Source organism: Rhinoraja longicauda, chromosome 2 (genome assembly GCF_053455715.1).
Source record: "Rhinoraja longicauda isolate Sanriku21f chromosome 2, sRhiLon1.1, whole genome shotgun sequence".
Classification (NCBI taxonomy): domain Eukaryota; kingdom Metazoa; phylum Chordata; class Chondrichthyes; order Rajiformes; family Arhynchobatidae; genus Rhinoraja; species Rhinoraja longicauda.
Window position 1 is genome coordinate 74,740,941 of NC_135954.1, and position 27,895 is coordinate 74,768,835.

At 40.2% G+C, this 27,895-nt stretch overlaps 2 protein-coding genes across 4 annotated transcripts; one reads left to right on the forward strand and one right to left on the reverse strand.

Annotated features, from left to right (window-relative positions):
• The first annotated feature begins 905 nt into the window (after window positions 1-905).
• Window positions 906-18,713, forward strand: clxn (calaxin). The gene is made up of 6 exons (XM_078421483.1): window positions 906-1,065; window positions 6,884-7,039; window positions 10,415-10,519; window positions 11,583-11,734; window positions 13,372-13,476; window positions 14,857-18,713. Exons 1-6 carry the CDS (start codon window positions 984-986, stop codon window positions 14,905-14,907), a joined length of 651 nt encoding a protein of 216 aa, XP_078277609.1. The 5' UTR covers window positions 906-983; the 3' UTR covers window positions 14,908-18,713.
• Window positions 18,080-27,812, reverse strand: rbm48 (RNA binding motif protein 48). 3 transcript variants are annotated; one of them, XM_078421470.1, is made up of 5 exons: window positions 27,673-27,781; window positions 25,793-25,983; window positions 24,605-24,750; window positions 20,167-20,762; window positions 18,080-18,723 (listed from the first exon to the last, which is right to left on the reverse strand). In XM_078421470.1, the coding sequence occupies exons 2-5, from the start codon at window positions 25,918-25,920 to the stop codon at window positions 18,652-18,654; spliced, it is 942 nt and encodes a 313-aa protein (XP_078277596.1). In that variant the 5' UTR covers window positions 25,921-25,983; window positions 27,673-27,781; the 3' UTR covers window positions 18,080-18,651. The 3 variants fall into 3 exon arrangements, with proteins under 3 accessions (XP_078277596.1, XP_078277579.1, XP_078277587.1); XM_078421453.1 differs by having other exon boundaries at window positions 18,081-18,723; window positions 27,663-27,812; XM_078421461.1 differs by having other exon boundaries at window positions 18,083-18,723; window positions 20,167-20,756; window positions 27,663-27,812.
• Between the last annotated feature and the right edge of the window lie 83 nt (window positions 27,813-27,895).

Sequence of the window (27,895 nt, forward strand, 5' to 3'; positions counted from 1 at the left end):
TAGAGAATTCCAATGAGACACCACGTTCTGCATGAAGAAATTTCTCTTCCTCTCAGTTCTAAATTGCTGGCATCTTGTCTTAAGACCGTGACCTCTTGTTTTGGACTCCCTAGCTCTCCTGCATGCAACCTGTCAATCCCTAAATTTCCTGATTTTCTATCATGCCTCTAATGTTCAGAGAATTCAGGGGTCGCAGTTTAAGAATAAGGGGTATGCCATTTAGGACTGAGATGAGGAAAAAAAAAATCACCTAGAGAGTTGTGAATCTGTGTAATTCTCTGCCATAGGCAGTGGAGGCCAATTCACTGGATGTTTTCAAGAGAGAGTTAGATTTAGTTCTTAGGGCTCAAGGAATCAAGGAATATGGTTAAAAAAAAAAAGCAGGAACAGGGTACTGATTTTAGATGATCAGCCAAGATCATATTGAATGGCAGTGCTGGCTCGAAGGGCCAAATGGCCTACTCCTGCACCTATTTTTTCTGTATGTCTGCGCTGCTGCCCCATGCAGCCGGGTGCCCATGCAGCCAATGCACTGTTGCCCCATGCAGCCGATGCCCTGCTGCTTCATGTAGCCGATGCCCCGCGGCCCCATGCAGCCGATGCCCCGCTGCTCTATGCAGTCGATGCGCCATTGTGCCACTGCCCCATGCAGCCGATGCAACGCTGCTCCATGCAGCAGATGCGCCACAGCCCCATGCAACTGAAGCGCCATTGTGCCACTGCCCCATGCAGCCGATGCAACGCTGCTCCATGCACCAGATGCGCCACTGTCCCATGCAGCCATTGCGCCACTGCCCCATGCAGCCGATGCCAGGCGCAGCCCCGCCCATTCGCGGCCGCGTCAGCTCGCGGCGTGGCGCGGCGCGGCGGCTTGGCGTTGCCATGGTGACCGCGGGCCTTGGTCACAGACGAGGCGGCGGCGGGGAGCGGGGAGCAAGTGGGAGCAAGTGGGCAGCGGGACCGGCGGCCAAACTGCAGCAACCATGTCGCGGATACGGACCTTAGACATGAACAGGAAGCAGTACCAGTTGCTGGCCGACGCTCTGTGCAAGCTCACCAAGCGATGTAAGTGGACAGAGGAGGCGGCTGGCTGCCTGTAACCGCAGCCTGCGAGCGGTGTCGCTCTTGCTGACTGACTGCAGGCTGATGCATTGACCAGATTTACAATGGGGACGGGTTTCCTCCTCACCGTCTCTGGCAATCAGTGGCTGGAAGAGGATTTGCAATTCCTAACATTTATCACCCCACCTTATCCTCTTCCTTGCAAAGCTGTTTAATGCAGAACGTGTAAGAAGGAACTGCAGATGCTGGTTTAAACCAAAGATAGACACAAAAAGCTGGAGTAACTCAGCGGGACAGTCAGCATCTCTGGAGACCTCCAAGATGCAGAACGTAGTAGGTATTGTGAGAGAGGGGTAAAAAGGGAATATGCCTTTTGGCGATAGAAGAGCAAAGGGACAGGAGAAATGCGAGCAGAGTGGGCGATTTGGCAATTCCCACATATTCATAAGTTAAAGGAGCAGAATGAGGCAATTCGGCCCATCGAGTCTACTCTACCATTCAATCATGGCTGATTTATCTTTCCCTCTCAACCCCATTCTCCTTCGAGAATGTTTCTCCTTGGAGAAACCCCATTCTCCTTAGAGAAAGTTTATTGTTATATGTACCGAGGTACAGTGAAAAGCTTTTGTTGCATGCTAACCAGTCAGTGGAAAGAACAATACATGATTACATTCGAGCCATTCATAGTGTACAGATACATGATAAAGGAAATAACATGAATAATGTTTAGTGCAAGATAAAGCCAGTAAAATCCGATCAAAGATAGTCTGAGAGTTTCCAATAAGGTAGATAGTAGTTCAGGACTTCTCTCGAAATTGTGGTAGGATGGTTTCGTTCCCTGATATCAGCTGGGAAGAAACTGTTCCTGAATTTAGAGATGTGCGTTTTCACATTTCTATAACCTTTTGCCCGAAGGGAGAAGAGGGAGTGGCCAGGGTGCGTCTCGTCCTTGATCATGCTGCTGGCCTTGCCGAGGCAGTGTGACGTATAAATGTAGTCAATGGAAGGGAGGCTGGTCTGGGCTGCGTCCACAATTTTCTGCAATTTCTTGCTGTCTTGGATGGAGTTGTTCCCGAACCATGCTGTGATGCATCCTGATAAAATGCTTTCTACAGCGCATCCTGCCTTCTCCCCTTAACCTTTGACACTCTTACTAATTAAGAACCTTAACCTGCTTCATTAAAGATCATAGCTGATCATGTGCCTCATCCAAATTATCCTCCAAACCTATATTCTTTGAATCGCTTAACATTTTAAAATCCAACAATCTATAAATCTCTGGAGACACAAAAGACCGTAGGTGCTGGAATCTGGTGCACAAAACAAACTGCTGCATGAACACTCGGTCAGGCAGCATCTGTGGCGGGAAATGGACAATCGACATTTTGGATCAAGACCCTTCCAATGGAGTGAAAAAGTGGGGGGGGGGGGGGGTGGGTGGCCAAAATGCGGAGGTGAGGGAGATTGTATATGTGGATGGAGTCAGGCGGGGGAGAGAGGACAGGAGCTAACAACAGGAGGCTGGGACCTGATTGATTGAAGTAACCCGGGTTGCAGATGATGCAACTGCTGGGAAAGGAAGATGGGAGTATGAGACCAAATGGTGGTGGGGTGAGCAGATGGAACAGTGGGGGTGGGGGGTTGGGTTAGTTTCTTCCCCACCTCCTCCACAGGTGGAGTGGGTGGGGGAAAAAGTAGGTGAGAAAAGGTTGAGAGAAAGAAGGATATGTGTGGTAGGATCTTTATGACCGAGGGGAGCTGGTTACCTGAAATTATAGAATTCAGTATGCATGCCGTTAGGTTGAAGACTACTGAGCCATCTGCCAATACACTCCTTCTCATCTGGATCCATTTATCACATGCCAGCTCTTGCACCCCCTTCATCCCATCACTTTATACTGGCATTTTCCCCTCTCTGTTCACAGGAAGGTCACGATCCAAAATATTGACTGTCCATAGACATGCAATGCTAATTCTGTTTCTCTATCCATTGATGCTGCCTGACCTACTGAGTTCTTCCAACATTTTCTGTTTTTGTTTTGAATTTTAAGCATCTACAATTTTTTAGAGTCACAGTCACAGAGTTATACAGCACTAACCAGGCCCTTAAACCAGGACCCTGACGTGAGAGGACGCTGGCGTTGTGTATTCGCCGCTTTTCCGTCAGGATAGTTTGTCTGTTTGTTTCTATGTTAATTGTTTTTGTAAAGCGCTTTGAGCATGTGATAAGGCGCTATATAAAATAAATGGATTATTATTATTATTATTAAACCCAACTCATCTATGCTGATCAAGGTGCCTACCTGAGGTAGCCCGATTTGCCTGCATTTGACAAATGCATATCCCTCTAAATCTTTTCTAACTATTTACCAGTCCAAATGTCTTTTAAACATAATTGTACCTGCCTCTACTACGTCCTATGACAGCTCGTTCCACATACTCACTATCCTCTTTGTGAAAACTCTTGCCCTCAGGTACCCTTTAAATATTTCCCCCCTCATCTTAAGTCTATTTCTCTAGTTTTAGACTTGCTGGGAAAAAAGTGCGAGCATCCTTCGTATCTAAACCCCTCATGATTTTATAGACCTCGATAAGGTCACCCTTTAGCCTCCTTTGCTCCAAGACAACAGCCCCAGTTGATCCAATCTCTCGTAATAACTCAAGCCCTCCAGTCTCAGCAACACTCTTGTGAATATTTTCTGCACCCTTTCCAGCTTAATAACATCCTTCCTATTTGGTAGGCAACCAGAATTGCACACAGTATTTCAGATGTGGTCTCACCAACATCTTGTATTGTGTTAACATGGCATCGTAATTTTTGTATTAAGTGCCCCGACAGATGGCGGCAAGCATAGCAAATGGCTTCTTCACCACCCTATCTATCTGTGTCGCCACTTTAAGGGAACAGTGTCACTGTTCTACAACACTCTTCATGACCCTGCCATTCACTGTGTGTTCTGTCCTAGCTTAACTTCCCAAAACTTCAAACTTTTCATAATTTCCATTTACCATTTCTTTGCCCACTTTCCCAGTAGATTTAGATCTTGTTGTAATTTTACACAACTTCTTCACTGTCACCTCTACCACGAGTGTTGGTTTCATCCACAAATTTACTAATCATGCCATGCACAATGTCAATCAGATTGTTTCCATTAATGACAAACAACAGCTCTGATCCCTGTGGCACACCGTTGCTGCTAATGCATCAGCATTGCCTTTGCACGAAAAACTTGGAAGATTAAAAGGTGTCACATGGCATGTAGGAATATCATGTGGAATTAAGTGACAGTTTTCTTTATCACTCTGTTATTTTCTTATTCTTTGCTGTTTTATTCTGTATTCCTCACTCCCTTGTTTCAATGTCTATAGTTGTTCAAATGTTTGTGGAGAAGAGTAAGAAAATGAAGCTCTCCCCTACATACAATGGAGAAATGAAAGTGTTATATTAAACTGTATGACCTTTAGATTTTAAATTACAGTCTACCAGAAATTTGCCAGCCTGTGCTAACACGAAAATTACTTAGTGAGTGAACCCACTGAAGATTATTTTAAATAAGGAAGATTTAACAAATTCGGTGGTGATTCAGCTTTAGAATTACTTGTAAGAGACTCTGCCTCTCCCTGGGTAATTTCATAAAGTTATATTCAATTACTTCATGAATGGAGTCCGAGTAATGCTTTTGAATATGTGATGCCTTGAAGGACAGTTCACATGATATACTTTTGTGCTGTCCCTGAAGTTCTGAGGAGTGAAACAGTAAAGCTTCTGTCCCACAGTTCCAACATCCCGTGTTCATTCCAGGTGTTTGATGCTGGCGGTGTAGAGTTTTAAAGTTCTCCTCGTGACTGCACATGTGGTTTTCTCCAGGTGCTCTGATATTCTTTCAAACTCCAAATAAGTGCGGGTGTTGGTTAATTGACCACTCTAAATTGCCCCTTGCAGGTGTGTGAGTGGTAGAATCTAGGGGGAGCTGGTGAGCATTCTGGGAGTAAAATAAATGGCAATAGTGCAGTATTTGTGTACACTAGACCAAGTGGACCCGTTGGGCCCAAACCTCTCCTACATTGGTGCAGCACCCTCTCCTCTCCCCCTCCCCTCCCCTCCCCCTCCCCCTCCCTCCTCCCCTCCCCTCCCCCTCCCCCCCTCCACCCCCTTTTCCCCATTCCCCCTTCCCCTCCCCCCACTCCATCCCCCTCAACCCCCCTTATCCTACCACCTCCCCTCCCTCCCTCCCTCCCTCCACCCTCATCCCTCCCTCCCCCCTCCCTCCCTAGGAGATAGATTTAAACTTTAAAATGTGAATAACTAAAAATATAACACCGATTTCAATGAAACTTCTTCCATTAGCACGAAAGGGACGATGGTGAGTAAGGTGGGCCTAAGATTGTCGCGCTATTGTGTACTATTTTGGCTGTAGTTCAGGAACAAACCAACAAACAAACAAGAGTTTTAGTATATAGATGAGTGCATGGTGGGTGTTGACGGGTTGTCGAATGGCATGTTTCCATGATGTATGTCTCCTCAACTCTAAAAAGACATATAAGAAAATAACTGCAGATGCTGGTACAAATCGAAGGTATTTATTCACAAAATGCTGGAGTAACTCAGCAGGTCAGGCAGCATCTCAGGAGAGAAGGAATGGGCGACGTTTCGGGTCGAGACCCTTCTTCAGACTGATGTCAGGGGGGCGGGACAAAGGAAGGATATAGGTGGAGACAGGAAGATAGAGGGAGATCTGGGAAGGGGGAGGGGAAGAGAGGGACAGAGGAACTATCTAAAGTTGGAGAAGTCAATGTTCATACCACTGGGCTGCAAGTTGCCCTGGCGAAATATGAGGTGCTGTTCCTCCAATTTCCGGTGGGCCTCACTATGGCACTGGAGGAGGCCCATGACAGAAAGGTCAGACTGGGAATGGGAGGGGGAGTTGAAGTGCTCGGCCACCGGGAGATCAATTTGGCCAACGCGGACCGAGCGCAGGTGTTGAGCGAAGCAATCACCGAGCCTGCGCTTGGTTTTGCCGATGTAAATAAGTTGACATCTAGAGCAGCGGATGCAATAGATGAGGTTGGAGGAGGTGCAGGTGAACCTTTGTCTCACCTGGAAAGACTGTTTGGGTCCTTGGATGGAGTTGAGGGGGGAGGTAAAGGGACAGATGTTGCATCTCGTGCGGTTGCGGGGGAAAGTGCCCGGGGATGGGATGGTTTGGGTAGGAAGGGACGAATGGACCAGGGAGTTACGGAGGGAACGGTCTCTGCGGAACGCAGAGAGGGGAGGGGATGGGAAGATATGGCCAGTGGTGGGGTCCTGTTGTAGGTGACGGAAATGTTGGCGGATGATTTGTTGGATCCGCTGGCTGTTGGGGTGGAAGGTGAGAACGAGGGGGATTCTGTCCTTGTTGCGAGTGGGGGGAGGGGGAGCAAGAGCGGAGCTACGGGATGTAGAAGAGACCCTAGTGAGAGCCTCATCTATAATGGAAGAGGGGAAGCCCCGTTTCCTGAAGAATGAGGACATCTCTGACGCCCTAGTGTGAAACACCTCATCTCGGGCGCAGATGCGGCGTAGACGGAGGAATTGGGAGTAGGGGATAGACTTTTTGCAGGGGACCGGGTGGGAAGATGTGTAGTCCAGATAGCTGTGCGAGTCAGTGGGTTTATACTAAAAAGACATATAATGGGCAGTAATTGAAAAAGGTTAATAAGTAGTAATTCCAGATTACTTAATTTTTGCAATCTTTGTACCAAATATCAATAATATATTGTATGAAATCGGCCTTTTTTTGTACTTTATGTTAACAAGCATGTTCTTGTACCTTTGCTGTAGTCAACAGACATGAGGTGCAGTGTTTGATGAAAGTCTTCAGTACCCTTGTTGACACTTTTCCTGAGCAACGTATTACAGTGGGACTTGATCGAAACAAATTTAGAAATGTTCTGCATACCACATTTGGAATGACTGATGATATGATCATGGACAGAGGTGAGTGTTGCTTTTATTTTGCAAAACTTTACGTGAAATGTCGATATGTTGATCTCTAGATCATGTGTGATCATTTGTAATACCGGATATATATTTTTGCATATGTAAGCAGATCTGCCTTACTAATTTTCAAGTGCTGGTTAAATGCAAGTTGTCGTTATTCAAGGTTTCTAGGTTTCACGGTCAGATTACCATACTAAAAAAAGCCACACGACACAACAACTACATAAAAGTTATCATAAACATCCACCATAGCAGATCCCCCACGCTCCTCACAGTGATGGAAGGCAATAAAGTCCAATCTCCTTCCTCTTTATTCTCCCGCGGTCAGGGCAATCAAACCATCTGCAGCCGGCGGTCAAAGCCCCCGTTGGGGCGATTGAAACTCCCGCATCAGGACGATCGAAACTCCCACATCGGGGCAGTCGAAACTCCTGTGGCTTGGAGTCCCCGGGGTCAGTCTCTACCAGAGACCGCGGGCTCCGCAATGTTAAAGTCTCACAGGCTCCCACGGTTGGAGCCCCAAAGACGACCCCCCGACAGGGATTGCAAGCTCCGTGATGGTAAGTCCTGCAGGTTCCGGCGATGGAGCTCCCAGTTGATCGCCAGCAAAGGCCGCCAACTCCACTCTGTTAGACCGCAGTGCGGATGGAGATACGATACGGAAAAAATTGCATTTCCGTCGAGGTCAGAGATTAGAAAAAGTTTCCCCCAATTCCCCCACCCCCCACACAAAACGAGTTAAAGAACACTAAAAAACATACATTTAACACATTCAAAATAGACACAAAGGGACAGACAGGCTGTTGGTGAGGCAGCCATTGCCGGCACCACCCGGTGGTGAGGGTTATTGCATTGGTTCAGGGAGGTGTCCTCCATTATCATTTTTTCAGGATACCCGAAGAAAGGCTACATGCAGCTTTATTAATATCACCCAAATCCCAGGAACAAGTGATATAATTATGATCCACAGGGAGGACTGGTACTGTCAGTCAGCATCATTCCAAATGCATTCCAATCTGACATGTAAATCTTTGTAGTGAAGTCTAGAACATTCTGTTCTTGTTCTCACCTATAATTCTCCATATAGCATATCCTTGGGTATTACTACCACCTGCCAATTTGCTCAGAGAGCATAACCAGCACAATCATTTCCATTTTGAGTAGGAGTGTCACACTTCATAAACTTGCTCGAGGAAGATCTCATCTACCTTGCCATTTGATTCTGAGTATATAATAAAAGTAGTGCAGATGGAATCTGGTTAATCTTTATTCCAGGTGGACAACTAAATAGAATTCAACTTTACAATCAAGGCCAAAATACCAGTCCCATTGTACAGGTGTTCCTCCTTACACAAACTTGCAAATGACAATACTTTGCTATATTGCCATTGACTCATTCGGCGATAAATGTTCTCAATTTATGTAATTTTTACTACATCAAAAAATGTGCCAATCTCCACACATGACATTGTTCTAGTCTATTCTTCCAGGTCATTTTGTGTTCATCAGCATCCTTATGCTTTGTTTCTTATCGATTTTGTTCGGATTTATCCAGTGCATTTGGAAGATGGTATCAAAATGCTGCAGCATTTCTAAGGATTGTATCTCCTCTAAAAATCATAGAAAACTATAACTATTAATAGTAAGCAATATGTAATTAATAGAAGTGAAAAAATGCTCCTTAGTATATAGCAGCTTTTTTTAATCAAATATTGCCGTCAACAGTGCAAATAATCCTTAACAACACATACAAAATTAAGGTTAGTGGCCAAAATGTTACGCCTTGAAATGCATTACATGCTACAAGGGCAGAGAGAATGGTAGACAAGAATATCCAGGAGAAATCCACATGGTGCAGAGGGAATGTGCAAACTCCACACAAACAGCACCCAAGGTTAGGATCCAATCAGTGTCTGCAGGTGCCTTACACCTACTGCTGCAGCACTTGCTCGTCACCATGGATCAAGCTCATTGGAATTATCAAAAGAACTGCTCAAAACTAAATGCAGAATTAGTCTGAGATCTAAATATCTAATTAAGGAACAATTTATCTGAAATTAATATCATTAGTTAGCTGTATGCTTGTACGAATATGAATACTGGTCCTTTGGACTGCACTACCCACCCAGTCCAGAGCTGTGTTGAGATATTTAAATATTCCAAAATTTGGAAGTGTTTTTCTTTTTACAATGCAAATAAAAAAAAGCAGTAGAGGCCATCCCTGGATAACAGATGGGTTCCATTTTTACAGACGTCCATAAATTGATTTTATTTGTAAGTCGGGAAATGCACAAAAATCACTCAATAAGGTAACCATATCTCCATTGTATTGTAATGAATGGCACCAACTGCACATAAGACTGATAAGAAAGAACAATTGCTAAAAATGGAGAAAGAAGAGAAACTAGTTTGCCATTCATAGGAACAAACGTTCCAGACCTTTTAGATTTAATATCATTATTGGAGCTCCCTCATATTGAGGTGTCTATAAGTTAGGGTCGGCCTGTACTAAATACTGTTTTGTACATCTATAGACATTTGGCAACTGGATACTTGTAATACCATGGGGTTTATATTGATATTAGTTTGTGCAGCTGTTTTATTTGTTTGGTTGATAGGGTAGGCAAAGTGGCAAGAATTATAAGGATGCATTTATACAACCCAAACAATGTTTTCAGAACACTCTTTAAGTGTATGTCAGATGAGTATTTACATTTCCAGAAGAGTTTCAACATACTATTCATATCCAAAGAATAACAGTTAAACAATACTTCACTGTTGTTTTCCTGAAAAATAATATTTTAATATATTTCTCGTATTTTCATTTCATTTAGAACACAGTAGATCAAAAAGTACAGCACAGAAACAGGTCCTTCGGCTCACCCCATGTTTGTGCTGAGCATGATGCCAAATTATGCCATTTCTTTCTGTCTGCACATAATCCATATCCCTCCATTTCCAGCATATTCATGTGCCTATCTAAAAGCCTCTTAAACATCATTATCGTAGCTGGTTCAATCACAATCCCTGGCCGTGCATTCCAGGCACCTACCATTCTCTGTGTAATAAAACATGCCCCACACATAAATTAGAAAAGATCTATGATAAACATCTGATTAATTTTGTTGATTGTTGTCGCATTTCGTAGAATCTTTGCTATGGACCCAATAATTCTAAATACTGGCTAAAGTTGATGCGCATAAGAAAGAATAAGTTGTGAGGCTACAGGAAAATTAAAAAAGAATGAAATTGATGGGACTACTCTGTTGAGAGTGGCATGGACTTGATGGGCTGATTGCCTTCCTTCTATGTCTTGGTAAGTAAGTAAGTCAACTTTAAATATTTCATGTTAGTTTGGATTTTTTTTTACAGTTTTTCGCTCATTTGACAAAGACAATGATGGCTATGTCAACATGAAAGAATGGATTGAAGGACTTTCAATATTCCTCCGGGGGACTTTGGATGAAAAGATAAAATGTAGGATTAATTACATTTTTATTTGTATATACTAGACCAAACCTCTCCTGCATTGGTGCAGCACCCTCTCACCCCCCCCTCTCTCCCACCCTCCCCTCCTCCCTTCCCCTTCCCCTCCCCCCCTCCATCCCCCTCAAACCCCCCCCCTTATCCTCCCCCCTCCCTCCCTCCCCCCTTAGGAGATAGATTTAAACTTTAAAATGTGAATAACTTAAAAAATATAACACCGATTTCAATTAAACTTCTTCCAGTAGCACCAAAGGGACGACGGTGAGTAAGGTGGGCCTAAAATTGTTGTGCTATCATGTACCATTTTGGCTAAAGTTCAGGAACAAACAAACAAACAAACAAACGAGAGTTTTAGTATATAGATAGTCACCATTCTTTTCCCTGGTTACTTGTTGTAGGTAAACCAGACTTTTGCAGCTGTGCTACCATATTTGATCATGAGATCACCGCAGTGCCACATGCAGCATGATTGCTATCTGTTTCAGTCATCATAACTCTGCCACCAGCTCAGCTGGTACAGAAATCCTTAATCATGTTTTGGTCACCTTTACTATAGACCATTTCACTGCATTCTTGGCCATGTTTCTTCCATGATAAACTTAAAGTCATCCTGGCACACATCATTTGGTCATTATTTGCCTACCCTGATCGACTACCAGTGAAGCATCGTATCTGTTTAAAAACTACTTATCCTTGTTTTTAAATCCTTGTAGTCTGTAACCTTCTTCAACTCACTCCCCTATTGAATGAATTTTGGTTGCAGATCACAACAACCATATGCTAATTCAAAGTCCAATTAATATGATCAATTTGGAATGAGTTTTTTGGTGTTCATGTCATTTCTTTTCGTCAAGATACTCCTAAAAGAATCAGGCCACAATGTCCTTATCTGAGTTGGTGGTGTCAAATCTTGTTAAATAACTAGGGACACACATGATAGTTTAGTATGGTTATGATGCTATGTTATTGATATTTTTTTTAATAGCTTAAAGTGTATGTAAATGTTTAAATGTCAATTCATTGAGATTAAAGTTAATTATTTACTTTGATTCAGTCTGCTTTGACGTTTTTGATCTAAATGGAGATGGGTTCATTTCACGAGAGGAGATGTTTCACATGCTCAAAACTAGCCTTATCAAACAACCAACAGAAGAAGATCCCGACGAAGGAGTAAAAGACTTGGTAGAGATAGCACTGAAAAGATTGGTAAGAAAATTGATTATTAATTAAGATGTTTTTTTCTCTGGTGAGCAATACACATCCATTCAGATCTGTCTTTGGTCAGTATAATGGAAATCACCTTTTCATGCCGTAAAGACAAAAAACAAATGTTACCCAGAAACAAGAAAACTTACACTTGGTATCCTCTGACAATGATCTGAAAACGGCACATTCGCTTTGTGACTTTTCTCAATAAATCTGATCCAAAGTGTAGGAAATGCTTCAAAGAAACAATTGAAGATTAGAACAACATGGGTACTATTTCCTTTTTAACACTTAACTGGAAAGTGAATATGGTTCTGTGCATATTTAAAAAAAAATCTATTGTTATTGTCTTGTCACCTCAAAATGTCTCCAAGCATATCCACGATTAATTGCACTTCTACTACTTGCCAGTGCTGTCAAATTGTAATGCCAATATAAGGATGTTATTGAGAGAAAGCTTTTCAAGAGTTAGTGTATTTTGAAGGACATTTTATTATGAGACAAAAAACTTTTTTGTGAATTTTATATATTGCACTGTGGATGCTATAGTGGTTATTTTTGTCCCTGTCATATCTTGTGTTGGGGATTAGTAAATGTAAAAGATCAAGAAGTTTCAAGGGACACCATTAAAATATATATATTTTTTATCAAGCTGATTTAATACAGGTATGTAGGTTAATTGGCTGGGTAAAATGTAAAAATTGTCCCTAGTGGGTATAGGATAGTGTTAATGTGCGGGGATCGCTGGGCGGCACGGACTTGGAGGGCCGAAAAGGCCTGTTTCCGGCTGTATATATATGATGTGATATGATAATACTGTTTTCAAAGTTAAAATAAAGATGTGGTTTATTTAGGAAAATAATTCAATGTGAGCTCAATTAATGTGAGTATTCAAGCACAAATAAAAAATCTCAAGCAAAATTTGAGATTGAAAGCTTTTTAATCTACCAGAAATTAATAAATATTAATGCAAAGTTGGTTTTTTAAATTAAAAGAGCTATTTAAACAAATCTAAAAACAATAATTTTTGTTTTAAATATTTAATTTTCATGAAAGGTCATTAAGAACATTGTAGGGTGGCTTATTGTCAGTACGATTGCAATTCATCAATATTTTTGTGAAAACTATTCTTGATTTTCCCTACATCTTGCTATTACTATTTACTCTGTGCAGCTCTGCAATTTCAGCATCCATTTTCCTCTCATCAATTTCTAATTATATGCTCACTCCTCGGTGCTGACACCTTCAGTCTTGTGTCGGGTTTTTATTTTGCTTCATATTTTCTGTATCTGCTGCTCTGCTGCATGTGGCAGAGTTATCTTATTATTTATAATGGAACTTCCTGTGCTGTAGCTCCTTGTTTTGAAAAACCTCCTTAAAATATTTTCTCTCTACCGTTGGACACGTTCCATTCCAGTTCCTGTAATAACTACATTTATGCCCTTTTGAAGTTGCAAATTTGTGTCATACTGATATCTAAATGCCTAGAATATGTTGTATGATTTTTATTGTTAAGAGAGTGCTCATTTGCAGTTATAGATAAAGCAAAAATGAATGGAATTGATGTTATCTAATTGCTCCATGTTAGACCATGTAAATGAAATATTGTTTGTAAATTGTCCCCTTTTCATTACTAGGACTACGATCGCGATAACAAAGTTGCATATGCAGACTTTGAGAAGGCAGTGAAAGATGATAACCTCTTATTAGAAGCTTTTGGACCCTGTCTTCCAGATCCACGGGTAAGGTGCTTGAAAGTCAAATTTTAACTTATTTCTTAGATTGTTGCATTTTATGTAATATCATTCTGTTCCCAAATTTGTTTTCAGATGTTGTCAAACATAGTATTGTAATCAAGACATGGAATATGATTGTTATACTGCCACAGCAATACCAGGTAGTGGTGGTAGGGGTCATCAGCATTCTATTCATTGTGTTTCATTGTTTGTGTAAGATGTAGAAGCAGGGCAAGGATTGATCCTTAAAATGTATCAATGTGATTGCTGGATTAGAACCTATTGCAGCTGATTCAATGTATTTCCTCTCATCCAGCCAGATGATGGTAGGGTCATTTTCAAGTTTAATAGCACGATCATATGTGTCAAACAGGATGTTTCTTCAGGACTAAATATAAAGTAAATATTAATGGACATTGTGGGAATTTACTAAATTATCAGAACATAATAGTAAATAGTAAACAGATTCACTTTCTCATAATCACATAAGGTGTTATTGGTAACATGGATCAGAATTGTTTTCGAATGTGCCGAAACTTGCAGACAAAAATAAAAATTCTGGAAAATATAAACAGAAAATGCTGAAGATACTCCATAGGTCAGGCAACATCTGTGGAGAAGCAGGAGGAACAGTTAACATTCAGGTCAGTAACTTCTCATCAGAACAGAGGAAGTCATTGACCTGCAAGTTTAGCTTTGTTTCTTACTCCACCGGTTGCCTGGTCTGTATCCTCAGCATTTTGTTCTTATTTCAGATTTTTGCAGCTTCTTTGTAAGATGACAAATTCAGGACTTTGTAGGTTCATTATGCAAATACAGAGGCGTGGGCAGGGGTGTCTGACAAGGCTGTTTGAAAGTAGCTAAATGAGAGTTGCAAGTACCTTATGGAAGAAAATCGTTAACTCATAAAGACACAACAAAGTTAGGTGATCAGCTGCTGCAAATATAACAAACTGCTGGACGAACTCAGCAGGTAAAGCAATATCAGTGGTGGCAAAGGAATGGTCAATGTTTTGGTTGTCATCCTGCATTAGGTGATCAGCTATTTAGTGGAATAGAGTCACTGGAGCATGGGTTGTGTCTCTCTGAAGAATGGGTTTTGTCAAGGCAGTGAGATGTACCAACAAGGTAGTTGAATCTTGGTTACAAGTCCACGAGATACTTGCATATTGTTGTAGGTAAGTGAAAGAGGAGGCAGAAGAGGTTTAGGCCAAATGCAAAAAAAAAGACACCATCTGCCATTTATATCTTTACATATATAAAAATTGTGACTTAAATTGAAACAGATAATATAGGTCATGGAGATGAAAATGGAGAATTGTCAAACATTATCTTTTTGCACCGTTGCAATACAATTTTCAATAATATACTTATCTTTTCATATAGAGTGCACTCGCTTTTGAGGAACAGGCCTTTAAGAAATCCAAGGATGATTAATTGATGTTGATGCTTCAGATTGCTTCTCCATAACGGCTAAATGAATTCGCCATTCATAATCAGTAGCTCATTCACAAATGAATGTAGTACACTGAGTATTAGTTAAGTGATTTACCCACTTATCAACATTAGAAAATATTCTTTCTGTCATATCAACACGCTAACAGCACTCACCTTTATATTAATTAGAAAAATGAATGGTACAAAAATGCAAACACCTACTGTAAACATAAATTTCACAAAAATATGTAAGGTTAGGTTAAAAACAAGTACTCAAGATCGCAAAATAAATTTGTGCTGCCTGTTATTCATTTTTCTTCTTTAAAAATTTGATGAAGTAAAATGCAAATGACATTGATGGGAAGGAGCATTTTATTTTCATAAGACAATTTGTACGATACTTGCAGGACATTCCTGATTGCTAAATTATATTTTACAATTTTAAAATGGATGGAAGTATGTTTTTATATGTTTAATGAAACAATGTACATTTATAAATATGTTCAACATTGTATACTCTCCCCAATGCTTATTTTTGCTTATATTGTATGTATAATTAAGTGATAGTGTAAACTGAATACATTGAATGAACAATGTTAATGTTTCTATTAATTTAATTAGCTTTATTTTGTTGACATGGATAAATGCATATTCAAAAACTTTTATTTAAAATGAATTTCACACCTAAAGAAAGCGGCTACTGATTTAATTGGACTTGCTAATTTCATCCTAATAGTCTTATTTCTACCCTTCCAATCAAGACAGCATTACAATGACAGTTATGTCTGCAACTGCTGTGGTAACTGTGGCTGGAACTGAGATTTTCAACGTTGCCATTATGGTTTTCACTAATCAGTTATAAATTTGGCAACATAATTTACTTTAAACTGTGAATAAAAGAGGAAGAGAGAAGACTATATTAATCAAATCATTCTGAGACTCGGGCAAAATACCTCCTTTGTGGTGATTTGGGAATGCTTAATCCTGGGCAACAAAGTGGATGCAAACTTATAAAGTCTGCTTACATTGCAGAATCATCTTTGGGTACAACAGTTTATACCTTGAACAGTTGTAGTCTCAGATTAACAATTAAAATGAAACAAAGTGCTATTTGTAGCCTCCTTGCTTTTCTAATTAATTCAGAGGTCTCTCTTGGTTAGAAAGCCCCAAGACTAATGTTTGGCTACAGTCGCAAACTTACAACTTCTGAGGAAAATTCCTGCAATCTCGCTTTCCCTTGCATTCAGTTTAAGTTTATCAAAAAATAAGAATATGTTTAGTTTAAAAGCTTTTGTGGTAGTTCTTGCTAAATTTTGTTCATTGCAGTCCACATTTTTAATTAATAAAGGAAAAAAAAGCACAATATTCTATATACTTGTCTTTAATTTCCTAGAAATGTTTGCTATTGGATGGTACATGGGATATTTAAATTACTTAAACCAAATGCAATAATTCTTTGGAATATTTAAAGTTCTTTTTTCTTAAGATATACTTCTCACTTAGTTACAGAAGCAGAAATGAGTAGGTGTCTGCCATTTGGTCTTCTGATATGTTTCACCATGTAAAACAATCATGGTAGTTCAACCACATCTATCCCTTTTTCTCCTCCATATATACCTTGATCTTTTTATCATTAGGAAATACATCTACCTCCTTGGCTTTGATTGTCTTATGGCACAAAATTCCACGAGTTCATCACTGGGTGAGGAAATTTCTTGATCTCAGCTCTAAATGACATTACTCATATCCTGAGAGTGTAATGTTTGATTCTGGACTATCCAGCCACGAGGAACATCATCCTTATATTTAGTCTGGTTAAATTCCCCTTACAATGTTTAGTGGTTTTGAGGAAATCCTCTTTTTTTTTCTTCTTTTCTCCAGTGAACATAATAGGCAAATCTCTCCTCATAGATCAGTCTTGCCAATCCAGGATTCCATCCGGTAAACATTTGTCGTGTTCCTCCCTGGGCAGGAATATTTTCCTCAGATAGACCATACAGTTGCAATAAGCCGTTTTAAATTCTGTATTCAAATCCTCTTGCAATGAAGGCCAGCACACTCCTTGCCTTTCCAAATGCTAGGTGCACCTGAAAGTTTCAGCAATCGGTGGAAAAGGCACCTAAATGTTGTTGCACCATACTTCTTCCCCAGTCTTTCCATATTTTGAACCATCATGAACAACACACATTTATCCATGTTAAACTGCATATTTGCCCACTTGCCTAACTAGTTTAAATCACTTAGACGCCTCTTTGCCTCCTGCTCCTTGTTCACATACCTTTGTGTCATCTCCAAACTTGGAGATGTTACTTGTAATACTCTCATCAAATCACACATTGCAAATAGCTGTGATCGAAGCAATGATCTTTGTTGCACACCATTAGTCATTGGCTGGCACCCTGGCAAAAAAAATCCTACTGTTTCCTGCAAGTCCAGAGAAGCATTAATTTTAAAATTACATATTTCTTATGTGGTAACATCACCTGCCCATTTCCTCCACAGATGCTGCCTGACCCACCAAGTTCCTCCATCTTGAGTTTTGTTCAAGATTACAGCAGTTCCTTGTCTCCACTATTCCTCGTGTCTCTACTACTTATATTAATTTATTAGGTTACTACCTCAAAAGACACTACAGGATATATTAAGCATAATTTCCCTTTCACTCACCTATGCTGTGTCGAATTTCACTGATGCATTCCAAATATAATTACTGCATTTTTATAATAGATTCCAGCTCTTCACACATTACTGCCCAAAATATAGAAGGAAGTGGGCCTCACTATGGCACTGGAGGAGGCCCATGACAGAAAGGTCATTCTGGGAATGGGAGGGGGAGTTGAAGTGCTCAGCCACCAGGAGATCAGATTGGTTAACACCGGAAATTGGAGGAACAGCACCTCATATTTCGCCTGGGCAGCTTGCAGCCCAGTGGTATGAACATTGACTACTCCAACTTTAGATAGTTCCTCTGTCCCTCTCTTCCCCATCCCCTTCCCAGATCTCCCTCTATCTTCCTGTCTCCACCTATATCCTTCCTTTGTCCCGCCCCCCTGACATCAGTCTGAAGAAGGGTCTCGACCCAAAATGTCGCCCATTCCTTCTCTCCTGAGATGCTGCCTGACCTGCTGAGTTATTCCAGCATTTTGTGAATAAATGTCTTAGTACACTACTCAGTTCAGAGGCTATAAATACTGGCTTGGTCAGTGTTAATTATAAATCAGGAATAGATTTATTCAAAAAAGTATTAAATAAGTTTATTTAAACATATTGTTCATCTGAAGTAAAGGTAAATGTTTTATGAGCATATGCAGCAAGAACAGTTTGTTACTTGGCCCTTCAAGTTTGTTCTATATTGCAACAGGAAACAAAGGATAGAACGTTGAAAACTATTCATTGTATTTTAGCTTAGTCTATTAAGATAGGTTCCAATGTTTCTTTAACAAACTGCTTACAAAAATTGTATTGATGACACTGTACTTCTTAAGTGTGATCTTTAATGTATATTTGTTATCCCAAATGGCACCAAAAGGTCAAACACTATTCAGAAGCATGAACAAGTTCTGGCCGCTCTAGTAATCTGTCACTTAATCCAAAACAGACTAATTCATCTTTATGGTTTTAATGAAAAATCTTGTGCACAGCAAGAGCCACACCATTCTTTCTAATAATATTCAAAGAAATGTATTGTACAAAGTGTTTAAGATATGATAAGACACAATAAGCCACTATTTTCAGGGAGTTCCTTTAGATTCTCCGACGTTGCTTTGGAGGTTTTGTTTGCATTTCTTCAGTTTCTGTTGTAGAGACCGACAATACCTAATAAAAAGAAGATTTTTATTAAATTGATGAATTTATCTGTTAGTTTTTACAAGATACTTTCAAGCATAACATTACGGTGTTTTTAAAATTTTTCCTTTATAATGCCTCTCTCCCATATACCACTTACTTAAAAAAGACAAGTGGCTTATTCGCTGCTCTTTGCTGATTGCATCATGGACTAATCCTTAAATTGCAAGCAGTAGCAGCAAAATAAGTGTCATGGTAACTGACGTCGTATTTAAATGTATCACATGTTACTATGAGTCAGAAAGGTCAGAAGACACATGTTGCAAGGATGTAAAGGAATGGTAGACGAATAAACCAAAGCATTTATGTGCAGTGACCCTGAAGTGTGTTTATCACATTTGGATCAAGACATTGGCGACGAGGATGAACTAGTAATTATCTAGTTCCAACAACTCCTAAATGTCCCTCATGAGCCAATGCAATCATCCTTGATCTCAGCTTTGTTGACACTACGATCCTGTTTCCTCTCAGCACACACCTTCCAATTGTGCATAGTTCATCACCTTATAGACCTCCCAGTCACCTCATTGGATTTGCTCTCTTAACGTCTTGTAGTTCTGGATCCTTGTCCGACTCTTCTTCCACTTCCCTTGTTCTCAGTGCTCTTGGTGTAGTGTACATCAAAATTTTTTACAAACGGTTCTGCTTCTGTCTCTAGTGTAGCACACCTAATGCTTCAGCAGTCTCTCTACTCACGAATGGGTCTCCATGAGGGGAAGCCATCTGCCCAGATTCAAAGTCGATGCTTGGACTCCAACAGTACAAATAGAGTGATCTACATCGCTGGAAAGAACAATATAGTTGACTCATTATCCAGATTGCTGAAGGTAGACAAGCTGCAAGGGTCTACACTGGAGACAGAAGCCGAATCACTTGTAGGATTTGGATGAATAAACCAAAGTGTTTATGTTCAATGTCCTTGAAGTGTGTTTATTACATTCGGATCAAGGCGAGGATCTGACAAATAGGAACAAGAGCATATTATCGGACTTTCCTCAAGTGGATACTCCCACCTAACCATGCTTGTATGCTTAGGTGGGACTAATGACCAAGGGTGGGAATAACCCTAAAAACAAAACTGGATATGTTACCTGGGAAAACCTGTTTTTTGGGGATTCCTTCATTGCTATAGTGAGGCCCAATGCAAACTAGAAGAACAATACCTTATCTTCTGTTTAGGCACTGATCCAAAATGTTGACTGTTTCTCTTTGTATAGATTTTGATGTATTTAGCTTTTTAATCTTTCCTGTCTGTCACTGATCACAGACTTTCCCCTTTGTTCATATGCACGCCTTTCTATTCTTCAGATCAAAGATCATGAAGCCGAAATGTTAACTTTGTTTAGTTGAATCTGCTACGCAAACTGCTGGACTATTTCAACAACTTGTTTTTAAGTTAAAAAAATTGCTTACCTCCGTAAGTTTATTTCGAATCAAAGAAGCAGAGATATTTAAAGATTTATCCTCCATGTCTACTTTTGGCATTTCCGGACGTTTTGGTCCTATTATTGTGGTATTATCAGCAGGTGATCTGTCAAATATATTAATGTCCATTTGCTGGTTTATTTTCTTCTTGACCTGCAGCTGCATATTCCTGGGAACAAATCTTGCGACACAAGTTCTGAAGTTAGAGACCCGTGCTTTTGTTTCTGAACTCTGCATGTTCTTAGAATTACAAGATTTGTCCAAATTTTGCTTGTGGGAAAAAGGTAATGCAGATTCATAACAGTTTTCCATACAACGGACATCTTCGGGTAAAATTGCACGTGACAAAGGCACTTGCGGATTTTCTTGTCTGAACCTTGACATGGAAAAAGACTGTTGGCCATCTTCCTGTGGTGGAGGCAATAACATTGGGTAACCATACATGGTGAATCCGGCATTTCTTTCTTGCTGGTCAGGTTCTGAACTTTCACATTGTTCAGGCTTTTCAGACAGTCTTCCTTTCATGGCAGTTGGTGACATAACTGGATTTCCAGCGTATTTTACTCCCACATACAGATCTGCACCTCAAAATAAAAGTATTGAAGATAAATATTCGCTATTTAAGAAATGGTAGTTTCTATAAATCTCATATACTACACATCCAACATGTACAAAAAAAACATAATAAATGTAACTTTTATCTTCTCTTCACAAGATACTATGCTCTAAATAAAAACATCAGTGGTTTACGAATACCTTTGGATTAATGGCTCTAATGGTTGTTTGATAGAATTCTTAACAGAATTAGAAAGATAGATTTGCAAATTCCAGAATTAGATTACAGAATTTAAAATTCAAAGCATAGGCAGTAATGGATTAAGGTATCAACCCAAACTCCAAACGGCAGTCATTATTTCATTAACATTTGGGAGAGCTTGGCTATCCCAAAGTGACTACTGTGTTTCAAAGGTTACAATTCATGCATTAATTAGCAGTTATGGGCGCATCCTGCTATGATGGGATTATGAAAGGTGCTTTCCATTATTGTTAATTTGATAACCGTTTTAATATCAAGCATTAAATCACTCTTACTGAGAATACCCGAGCAGAGATTGTGTTTATGCCTATTGATTCATGTACTTCATTACATTTCACTACCTTCATTTGCTAAATGTCAAAAATCCTACCCAAATAAGCTTTTTAAATTTGTAACACATTGATTTATGGTCATAAAATCATACAGCATGGAAACAGACCATTTGGCCCAATCCATCCATGCAGACTAGTGGGCACCCTTATATATTACTACCATCAATCTGCCAGTACCTAGCCTTCTGTGCCCAAGCAATTAAAGTGGAGTTTAAAAGCCTTTTGGATTGGCAGGTGGTAGTGCAGGGAATTGAGAGATATGGATCATGTACAGGCAGACGAGTTCATTTTAAGTTGGCATCATGTTTGACATATTGTGGGCTGACGGGCCCCGTTGTGCTGTTCTATGTTAAGTGTTCATCTAGAAACTTATTAAATAATGTTAATGACCTAGATTCAACTACTCTCTCAGGCACTAAGTACTAGGTACTCACCACTCTCTGGGTGAAGAATCTGCTCATCTCCCCACTAAATTATTTCCTTTATCCTAAATTGATGTCCTCAAGTTTTATCAACCTCTCGGGGTTTCCCCGTATTCAATGCAAAGTTTACCCTATCTCATAATTTTATATAGCCCAAACATGTCCAGTCTTAATCTCCTCTGCGCCAGGGCTAACAAATTTCACTTCTCCAGTCTCTCATGGGTAGTAGTTAATGAATAGAGTGTAAAGCATTCTTAAGGTCAAGGTGATCCGGAGGTTAATGTAGCACGAGAGAGATGGTTTCCCTTGTAGACCTATTTTCATAATTTTTACAAATATTGCAAGGGATTTAGACTATCAGGATGTGAGCCATGATCAGCCTTTCAAAGCATTTAATTTCTGTTGATGTTAGATCTACTGAGAGTGGTCAATCAGACGGGTCACTATTTTTCTTGCGGATTGGAATGATGGAGGCCTGCTTGAAATAGCTGGGACAGTAGCCTGTTGAAGTGAGAGGCTGAAGATGTCAGTAAAGATTGTGGCCAGTTGATTGCAGCACAATTTCAGAACCTGTCTCGGGACTCCACCTGGGCCGGTCACATTCTGAGTTTACCCCTGCGAGAACAGATCTGACTTCTGCCACAAATGGATGGGGCAGAGCCTATAGGAGAGTAGGGGGTGGGAGGGAAAGCACTTTTTGGAACATTGTTTGCCTGTTCAAAATGGGTGTAAAGCATTGAGGTCAGCCAGTAGAGATGTGCCATTGCCAGATATTCCTGATTTCAGCTTGTAGCCCCGGATGGTTTTTAAACTGTCACAGTCAGCTGTCATCCATTTGATTAATTTGAGCCTCCAGTTTGTTTTGGAATCTCTTAGCATCTCTGACAGCCTTGCACAGATCATACTTGGGTATCTTGGACAGAGTTGAATCATCCTTCTTGAAAGCCTCAGATCTAGACTTTCGTAGAGTGGATCTCCCTGTTCATCCATGGTTTCGCATATTGTGATGAAACCGGTGACGACTGAGGTATACTTATTCAGATGAACTAGTCTTGCACATGTTACAATACACTCATTCAATGCGGTCCAGAAGTTGATCAGTAGCATTCTCAGATCACTGCTGTGTTACTCTTTTGGTTTGCACTTTGCAATTCAATCTATCTATAAATCAGCAGCATCTGTGCTAACACGTGATCAGACTGACCAAAATGAGGGTGCGGGATGGAGAAATTGACATACTTGATAGTGGTGTAGCAATGATCAAGAGTGTTAATGCCCCGCATGGGGCATGAGACATGGTGATGACATTTATGGAGTATGTTCCTGAATTTAGCTTGATTAAGGCACCAGCCATGATGAACAGGGCCTCAACATTTGCTGCCTCAAAAGACCCGACAACCTTGGCATTGGCTTGGGGTGCTACCTAGACCGCCAACAAGGAGGTAGCAGTGAATTCCGTTGGTAGATAAAAGGGAAGGTAGTTTATGTGAAGGGGTTCTAGGTCAGGGGAGCAGAATTGAGCCAAGACCATTACATCAGTGCACAACAAAGCATTGACCAAAAAGCAAACACCATCTTTCCCATTTTTTGAGGATCCTTTACAATTCATAGGATACATATCAAAATGATCAGGTTGTATAAGAGGTCAGCTAAATCAAAAGTTACTCATGTTTCAGTGAACAAAGACGACAGCAATCCCCGATCTCTCTTTGGAACAGCAGCCTTTCTGTAAGCAGTTTGTTAAAGTGATGAAACAGAAGCTAGAAGTATGCTAAAGAGGGGAGGGAGGGGGGGTCGTTCTTCATCATTTCTGCCACATCTGGACACCCCCTCACCACTGCTTTGCTAGAAATCATAGCTGTGCTGACAGCATCAGTGCTAACAAAAAAAAATCATAGTTCCAAGAGATACTTTGATATAGTGATAATTGACAGGAGACTTAAAGCACAGGAACGAATCACTTTCCCAGTGCTGGAACAGATAGATAATAAAGGGAAATGATCACATGGCTGTTTTGTCTTAAGATAACCTTTACATTAAATGTCACCATTCCCCAGCGCCATCTTGTGACTTATAATTTATGGTATAATATTAAATAAGACAAACTCTCCCTGAAATTAGTATTTTTCTTTCCACACAGACTATGCATCTTCACTGATGCAAGCTGAAAAGTGCAACATCCCTGCTTTATTGCACTGCTTTTGCATAATCTGAAAATGTACAATACATTTTCATTGTTAAAGTGCAACTGCTTGCATTAGAATGCAACAAGCTTCACATGACAAAAAAAGCATTACAATTTAAATTAAAGTTAGTTGCTTAAGGAAACGACTTCATTGAAAAGCAGTTTGAAGAAAATCATATGAATTTTATTTAATTATTGGGTTTTTCCTGACCAGTTATTACAATTTGCTACATTCAGTGCACAAGGCAAATAGATGTGTAGGAAAAAAACTGCAGATGCTGGTTTAAATCGAAGTTAGACACAAAATGCTGGAGTAACTCAGCGGGTCAGGCAGCATCTTGGGAGAGAAGGAATGGGTGACATTTCGGGTTGAGACCTTTCTTCAGACAAGGTAAGCAGATGCACTTTACATTTGTAGGATCATCCTTCATCCTTTCACAGATGAAGGACGAGGATGTAATAATTTGTTTTTAAAAAACACTGCTCTACTAATTGTTTGTATTTTGAGGGTTGCAAGAATGAAAAGTTGAATGTTTTATTGTGAAATAAACAATGCATTCAACATAATGCAACCAGATTTTCCTGTTAGGATATAACAAACTATTTCTGGCTATGCTGTAATGTGACAAAATGGAAGCTATTGACTAAAAATAACGTTCCACGAACATACCTTTATTGCTTGTTGTTCTCATTATGTACCTTCTCCTCTCATTTAATTTTGCTCTTGTATCCTCAATTGTTTCAAATTCAGGGGCATAACATACATGAAGCAAACCACCAAAAAAACTTTTCTCATCCTGTTTGCGTTTTGCTATTCTGGAAAAAAAACATGATTAAAAGTCTTAAGTACAATTTATAAGGGGATACTCATCTACAGAAAATAAACCTACAGAAAGTCCCCAGGTTACAACAGCGTTCTGTTCTCCAGAACCGTTCATATGTTGGAAGTGAACCAAAAACAAAAGTGACCGGGAGGGGGAATCATAATGACAGGAGAATAAGCAGGCACCAGCCTGCCTTACTGAATGAGCGAGTCAGCTCAAAGCTCTCAGCTTTACTCAGCTTGACCCTGGTGAGGCAAGAAATCACCTGTTCTTACATGGCAGAATATGCCAGCAGCTTTGTAGCACCCCCTCCATCCCTCCGGACTTCCGATTGCTCTTTCATATGTATGTAGTGTCCATAAGTTGGGCCTTCAAAACATGGGGAGGACCTGTTTTAGCCTGTGTTTTACTTAAAATATAATGTGAAATTTCTTCCTTAACTCTCTAAAAACAATATTTTTACGAATGAACCATTCCCCGGGTGTTACAAACAACTAAATAGATTGGTTAGAAACAGAGTCATGTCCAATAAATCCAATACAAAAAAGGCAGTCCCGTTAATGCAATTATCATCTTTTACACTATTTTAAAAATGAATACCGATTTTACATAGATTTATTGGATTTTCAGTGCCACAGAAATTAAACGGGGCAGAAATGTTCTTATTTACAAATCATGTATCTTAATTATAGCAAAAATAAATATGATATGAGTTTTCAGTGTTATTTGGAAAATCCTACTATTTATTTCATACATTATGTTAATTTAATGCATACAGCTTTATCTAAGATTTTCAACTCTGATAACCACCCAAACCAGGATTGTTGCATATGCATTTTACATTTTTTGTTTATATGGATAATGCATATCCCAAATAAATTCAGTTATTAGACTCATACCATTAAGATAAATAAATTTGTTGCTTATTTGAACAATTCAATGGAATTCATTGCAGATTAGTCAATTTGATTATGGTACAAGAGTTAAATTGAAAACATATTTTCTGCATTAAGAAAGTTATCCCGGCTCATTACCTTGCGCTTTGTAACTTTTGGTACTTGATATGATAAACTTCAGTGAATTCCTCAGCTGGATATTCATCCAATGCAAAATATTCTTCAATGGTTCCATATAAAGCAAAGAGTTCAATCAGCTCTTTCATGACCCCCACAGCTGCCACTCCCTGGATTAGTAGGTGCCTGGATTCCAGATTTATTGTGTACACCTAGATCATGGTTACATATTATTGTGAATAAATCATAAAAATAGATACAAGGAACATTTTAGCTGTCACAAAATGACTCCTTTAAATTTATTACATATTCAAGCAACAGATTCTACTCACAACAAATCTTCAACATGAAAAATCAACTTTTTTTTGGTCTTGATTGCCACTTGGACTGCTGAGTTTTTCTTGCATTTAGAATATTGAATCCTGCAGCATATAAAAAGTGTCCTGCTCAACTTGCCGATGCCGACTAATATGCCCCATCTACACTAGTTCCACCTGCCTGCGTTTGGACTATATCCCTCTAAACCTTTCCTATCCATGTACCTGTTCAAATGACAGGATTTTCTTTTTTTTAATTTCAGGTTTCCAACTTTAAAAAAAATTGAAGTAATCGACATGATGTACAAATCCTGAAGTACTTGATAAATAATTAGAACACTTTCATTCTCCTCTGAAAGTTTTTTATTGTGTTCATGAGATATTAAAAAAATCACGGGGCTGTAATGCTGTTGCAAGTAAAAAAAACATTGTTCCCTCGTTGGTACCCATGACAATTAAATACTCTTGAAATTCATCTCAAGACACAAGAAGCATAAAATAGGAGCAGTCGTCCATTCCATCGCTCTAACTTGTCCTGTCATTGAACGTGGTCGCGCTGAGACTCATCTGTCCTTCTATGCCAGTTCCACATAGCATTAAATTCCCTGATCTTCCCAAAAAAATGTATCCACTTCTTCTTCAAACACTACAAATGATCACACCTCCACAATTCTCCAGGAGACGAGGGTTAGAGAGTATAAGAAAATAGCTGCAGATGTTGGTACAAATCGAAGGTATTTATTCACAAAATGCTGGAGTAACTCAGCAGGTCAGGCAGCATCTCAGGAGAGAAGGAATGGGTGACATTTCGGGTCGAGACCCTTCTTCAGACAGGGTTAGAGAGTGGTTGATATCTACAACGCGCTGCCAGAGGCAGGCCGGCCCAGGTCGGTGGTGGGATCCGCTTCGGTGCTGTTCGACTCGACAAGACGCCACAATTGTTTCACTCTCCAACTCAGCCGCAAATGCCCTGTAGGTCTATTTCCGAAACCCAAGAGTTAACTGTTCCTATGGAGGATTAGAGCAGAGTCCGGGACCCCGACAACAACTACATGTGTAAGAAAGAACTACAGATGCTGGTTTAAATCGAAGATAGACAGAAAATGCTGGAGTAGTTTAGCGGGACAGGCAGCATCTCTGGAGAGAAGGAATGGGTGACATTTCAGGTGGAGACCATTCTTCAGGTCTCGACCCGAAACGTCCCCCATTCCTTCTCTCCAGAGATGCTGCCTGTCCTGCTGAGTTACTCCAGCATTTTATGTCTAACAGCCAACTGCAGTTGTAGTTACAGTCAGAGCAGCAAAGATCTTATTAAATGGTGGGGAGACTCAAGAAGCCAATTGCTGCTAATTCACGAGTTTGCTTATCTAAGTGAACGAATGTTTTGTATGCACAAGTTCGATGTACTTTCATCCGGGAGGCGTAATTGGCTTGCCTGAAATATTTGTGGTAACCTTCAGAGTCGTTGTGAGACTGGAATTCTCTGCCAGGGGATGAGCATTGGATCCGCGGAGCAACATTTTACATGCCTTATTAATTAGCATCTGCTCGATAAATATTGTGGCAGGACTTACTTTTACAGACCTCAGTCGGCGACCCTCCCTGTACTTGGGCCGTGTGAAGCACACATCTTTTTGCTGGTGGTGCTTCAGTGCCTCCACCTCATTAGCCGCCATCTTGGGCCGCAGGCGGTGCCAGTCGAGCGGCGGCGCAGGTCCCGCCCTTCCACCGCGCCTATTGGATAAGGCGGCCTCCCTACTGGCAAGCAATAGGGTAAACAGATGTCAATCACTCCCACAATTTGCAT